At 42.2% G+C, this 5792-nt stretch overlaps 1 protein-coding gene across 1 annotated transcript in view; it reads right to left on the bottom strand.

Annotated features, from left to right (window-relative positions):
- LOC102030373 (chromosome unknown open reading frame, human C4orf27) overlaps positions 1 to 1575 on the bottom strand; it is a 26702-nt gene extending 25127 nt beyond the window's left edge. The window contains exon 1 of the mRNA XM_005373553.2: positions 1457 to 1575. Coding sequence (XP_005373610.1) covers positions 1457 to 1504 — 48 coding nt within the window. The 5' untranslated portion in view covers positions 1505 to 1575. The remainder of the gene's footprint in view (positions 1 to 1456) is intronic.
- Positions 1576 to 5792: the final 4217 nt, after the last annotated feature.

Raw genomic sequence — 5792 nt, 5'->3', positions numbered from 1 at the left:
AATTTGTGCTCTGGAGCCAAATTTATTTTTATTTTTTTTTTTGTCTTTTTAAGACAGGGTCTCACTATACAGTTCAGGCTGGCCTCCCAAGTGCTGCGATTATAGGTGTGGGACACTAGGTCCAGCTCTGGAACACAAATTCTTAACTATTTCTTCATGCTATTTCCTCAACCAGAAATACAGAACTGTATTTGTTATTGCTTTTGTAACTGTCTTTGGTTAGACTTTCAATGACTGGTTTACACTTGAAGATGTCAGAGATGCTTAATGTGCCCTGCTGAAAGGCAGTTCTACCTTGGGTAGGTTACTTAATCTCTGTGTTTTGTTGTCTTACCCCAATAGAGACACATGTACCTGTATTGTGGGGTTATTACGCCGGCAAGATTATATTTAAAAATAAAAAGAACAGTCCTAGCATCTCACTGCTGGTTATTACTATTAACCATTGATAGTTTTTATTAGGATCATTTTCCCTTTGGGGATTTTATTTCTGATGAAGCATAGCACTTCGCCAGGGCAGTTCCTCGCTGTGCCTTCAAAGAGGGGTACTTTGCACCTTTGCCTTAGTTCACACGCTACAGTAGTTCAGCTTCTCCCAAACTCTAAAAACCAGAATTAGAGACAGCTGATCCCTTCAATGACTACATTTCACCCTGGTGTTCCTAGAAAGCATTACTTAATATGAAGAACACCTACAACCATGGTCCTCTAGCAGTTAATTAAGCTTTCTAAATACTGCTAGAATGATTTTTGCACTTTATTACAATGACACTTCTTTCCTGCTTAATTCCCGATATTAGTAAGTACTGCGGTGCTTCTGGAATTCTTGAACACGTAAAAAAGCCGAAGAGAAAACGCACACTTTCTGCGCAACTCCCTCCTTTCTGCGGTAGCCTGGAGATCGGGTCCCTCTCACTTTCCCATCTCCCAGCCTACACACTCCTTCGGGCCCCCAAATACTCTTTGCACTTTTACGTCAAGGGATTGCTTTCTCCTCCTGAACCATTTCAAACAAAATTTGCCGTAGACGACTTAACACCCCTCGGCCTTGGTAAACCCTCTTTCCGTGGTTCCACGCTTTCTACACACCAGCCTCACCATCCCAGGCGAAACCCGCTACAGTGAAAAGCGTGTTCTCTAGGGCCCGCCTCCCCACGCTGGGGGTCTACACCTCGAATCCCGGCAGTTACTCGGTTTCACATCGACGTGACTGGCAAAATGACCTCCCTGTGCTTCGCCGGGGGCCGCGGCGAGAGAAGTGCCGAGCAGATGCAAAGGCGCCACCTTCCAGGCCCCAGCTCCAGCACTGCGGGAAACGGCCCGACACGGGCCCTGCAGCAGAGCGCTGCTCCGGCCACACAGCCGGCGCTCGGGGATTCCTGCGTGAATGAAAAGCGCGGCCCGGAGCCCCGCCGATGACCGCCCCGCGCGGCCCGCGCAGCCTCGCCGGCGATACCTGCTGCCCCTCCCCGCGGGGCCTGCGCCTCCCGCCGCCGCCGACCATGCTGCAGCTGTAGCGCCCCGGAGCCTCGCGTTCTCGCAGCTTCCGACCTAGGGCGAGCACTTCCGGGTTCAGAAGCCACCAATCCGAATGCCCGTGCCCACGCGGCCGCGCTCAAATACAGGAAAAGCTCCGCCCCTGCCCGCCCGCGAGGCTCCGCCCACGGCCCCTTGGCGCTGGGTTGGGCCAATCAGCGCGTGGCTCGCTCGCTCCTAGAGCACCGCTCGGGACACCCCGGAGGACAGAGCTGGGCGAGCTGAGGGTGCTCGGCGTTCCTCCTCAGGCGTTCACAGTTGCTAAAGTTGAAAGTGTGGCGCCGCCCTTGCCTCAGGCCGAAATCCGTCACCCGCCCTTCCTATATGTACTTTATTACCTAACATTGATTCAAACAAACTGTTATCTCTCAGAAGTAAATCCCGCCCGCTTCGTGGTTCGTGCGGTGTAGTCCCTGAACCAGCAACACCTACACCTTGAGGGATCTGTTAAGAAGGCGGAATCTTAGGCTCTACTCACACTTATCAACTCCGAAACTGCATTTTAGTAAGATTAAAATTCCTCTGCACATCGACGTTTCAGAGGCAATGCTCCATCACAGACATCGTGGGAAGGTCCTGTGCCTCGTTTTTTTTGGACAGGGTCTCGCTCTGCAGTTCAGGGTGGTCTTGAGCTCACTTTGTAGCCCAGGCTAGTTGCGAATTCACAATGATCCTCCTGCCTCAGCCTCCCGAGTGCTGGGATTACAGGCGTGTGCCACCACGCCCGACTCTAGAGGCTTTTGATAGTGCGGGGTTTAATTAAGGGATACAGGTGACTGTTAAATCCAGAGAAAAGGAAGTGTTTGGCAGGCAGAACCTTTGTATAAATTTCCAGATTAAAAATCAGCAGAAGCTTCGACTGTAGCGGATCCCAGGTGGCTACTATACAGAGCAGCTGCAAATGAGCTATAGCATTAACCTTTGACACCATAATTTGACCTATCGGGGACTACTTAACCCTGAAAAAATCACTCAAGTAAACAGTGGCCCTACTTTTCCATCCACCATGCTTAATCCAGATCGGCAGTCCTGGGACTATGTACCTTTGGTTAGCACTAGCCGGATGACCCAAACACATCTTTAAAAGATGTTCCTCTGTATGGTAGCCATATAGTAAAACATGTTCCAGATGTTCCTCAGTCTTCGTATTCACACTGGATGAAAAGTAGAACCAATTCACTACTGTGTTTTTTTCTTACCAGAATTTCTTGTGTAGTCTAACTCCAGGCACAACCTAGCATGTACCGAGTGCTCAATAAAGGCAGTATTAATTGAATAGAGATCACCGACAGCAAATAGGTCCTGATTCATCCTTCACCCATGCAGTCATTTATTTATTTGTTATTGGGTCAATTATGTATCAGAACTATTAGGCATTGGAAAGACAGATGTTAGGAAATTAGATTAGACTGAAGAGGTCAATGAAGGTGGCATAGTTAATATTCCTGCTAATCATGTAAAAGAGATGTAAGAATTATATTTATCACATTCCAAACTTCTAGACCCATGGTTCCAGATCAGTCTCCCCCAAAGAACTGCTGTAATCATTTAACTCTTTAAATATCACAGAGATAGCCAGTCCTAAAATCCAGGTAGATACATAGTGTTATTGCTGGGAAATAACAAATGATATAAGAAAGGACAGTGTGTTGGGGACCAAGTTTAGTTAATACAAGGAGTTTACTAGTTTATGATAGAGGGAGGATCAAAAGCGGCCGCCAAGATCAACAACTGGGAAAACTGCGGAGGAAAGGAGATAGCTCGGGGAGCAGTTTCGCTAGAAGGATCCAACTAGAAATTACTGCAGAGTGATATTTCTTGACAAGGTCTCTCACCTCACTCTCCAAGTTTTTTAAATTTCTGAATAATATGTTACATATTAATTTTAGAACAGTTTGATAGTATGGAGAAATGAGAAGTTTACTAGTTTATGTTAAACTAGAAGTTAAACTAGTAAACTCCTCATTTAATTACTACATCCCACCACCCTGAAGCAACCTTACCTATTATTTGGTTGAACACGAATACGTATTTTCTACACATTTTTATACATTTTTTACATAACTGAGATAATACTATGCATAAGAATTTATATTTGGCTTTTAAAAATAAAGCTTTATAAAAATATTGATACATTCTACATCAATATTTCAATGACTACACAAATATATCATTGACAGATATTTTGATAAGGTACCTATGTCTTCATGACACATTTTCACAATTGTTCATTTGCTATAAATAACTACGGTCAAAATCTTTATATGTTAAGCTTTAAAAATATTTTAGAACATTATCTTAATTTGAGTTCTCAAAGGGTTACTGGACGCAAAGAAAGAAAGAAACTTTAAGTGTCCTGATACATATTGCCAAATTATTTGTAAAGAAGGCTTTTGAATTTAGAACAAAATATGTCACAATGACCATTGACAACTGACTGTATTACTTAAAAGTTAAGAATCAAATGAATGTCTAAAACTGATCAGCGTATTTTCACCCGTCAATCTATGCATCCAGCCATCATTTACCAAATATTTACTGAGGGTCACTTTTGTGTGAGGCACTATGGATAGATCACTAGGAGTTCTATGTGGCCCTAAAATTTTTAGCCACTGTGCACTATCCTGTCTAGAATTTGTAGCATTTCACTCCAAGCAGACTATTAGAAGCTCTTTCTTAAAAACAGAGGAGAAAATTTAAAAATTATTCAGTTCCTGCATTTTTTGAAAGGTTACGTCAGGGCAGGAGACAGGGTGGCATTTGCACTGACGTCAGTGTATGGAAAGAGGGGTCAACAGGCAGTGATGAACCCAGGACACTATCAAGGTGGTCCATGGGAGCTTTGAACCAAGAGACATAAGAAAATATCAGTAGCCCCTGGGCCAAGACTGTCAGATGTTTGTACAGTTCCTCAAATGCTCCTCACCAGAAAAGATATGAAAAAACAAAAACCAAACCAAACCAAACCAAAACCTTCTCTGGTCCTTAACAAGGAGCAACCCTCAATTAAATAAGTTGAGTTTAAAGCTGTGTTTTTTTCTGTTCTTTCTTGGTTTTGAGCAGTATCTTGGATAAATGGAGACCTGCCAAATAAATTATTTCTAGCTAAATAGAAGAGTCTTTTTCATTTAATATTTTGGGAAATTAGAGTCATAGAAATAGACAGTTTTCCTTTTTATTAGATACATCTATTTTCCCACCGGTAACATAGTTCCTAAATCCCATGCCTTTCCCTGTGGTAAAATACCACCACAAAATTGTTGCAAATGACTGTAGATGCTGTCTGCAAAATAAAGAGGCAAACTCTGTTCCTTCTATCCTGAGGCAGTATTTTCTCTTTCTTCAGAAATATATATTTGTCATAGGATTGTTTATTCCAGGGCTCTTAGACACAAAGCACATTGTCATGCTACAGCTGCAGTAAAGCTGCTGCCTCTATGCTTTCCTGCTTAGAGCAGGAAAAATTTGCTGGATTAAATTAGCCACAGGAGGGCTCCACTGCAGTTTCTAGGGAAAAAAAAATAATTCTGCAGTTGTACTTTCCTGGCACACAATTTTATCTCTGCAGTTTTCATTGGGCCATACCTATTTATAACAGTCGAATAAAAAGCCAGTACATGTATCTCAGGTACATTTACAACAGCCATTTAAAGAATTCCAGAGAATTTTCTGGAAACCTAGAGACTATTTCTGTGAGAAATAACATAAAAATGAGACTTGAAATGATAAGCTCTAATTTATCCATTTTATTTTTATCTCAAAAATTCACAGTAGTAGCTTATATTCAAGATAGGCAATTTATGGGTGTTTAATATACTTACAGCTTTGTAGTATCTGTTATTTTGCTTCCTGTCAGCCAGAGACTTACTATAATCCAGTCCGACAGGCTGGATGTTGCATGTCTTTATTTCCATCTATAATAGTGCTTCCCAGCATGACTGCAGGATGATAATAGCTACTGCAAGAAGAAAAGTATAGAATTTCTGTATGAAAGAAAATTGAACACAAGTTTTTACTGCAGAATTTAGCAGTATATCAACTGTGCATAGCCTGGAGTGGTATCTCGTACATTTTAAAAAAGCTTGAATCTTTGGATTCTTTTTTGTTTAGGGACCAACAGCATGGTTTTAAGTTACTATGTTAAAAGAAAATTAAAAAGCCTGAAAAGAGAATAAAACATGTTGAGAGCATTCCTACTTTGAGAAATGGTGTAAAACACATGGAAAATATCAGTTGTATATTTGATGCTTTTGGAA

The sequence above is a fragment of the Chinchilla lanigera genome, unplaced genomic scaffold (genome assembly GCF_000276665.1).
Source record: "Chinchilla lanigera isolate Chin_1 unplaced genomic scaffold, ChiLan1.0 scaffold00002, whole genome shotgun sequence".
In the NCBI taxonomy this organism is placed as follows: Eukaryota; Metazoa; Chordata; class Mammalia; order Rodentia; family Chinchillidae; genus Chinchilla; species Chinchilla lanigera.
Note: the sequence above shows the minus strand (reverse complement) of the source record. Positions and strands in the feature narration are given on the sequence as shown.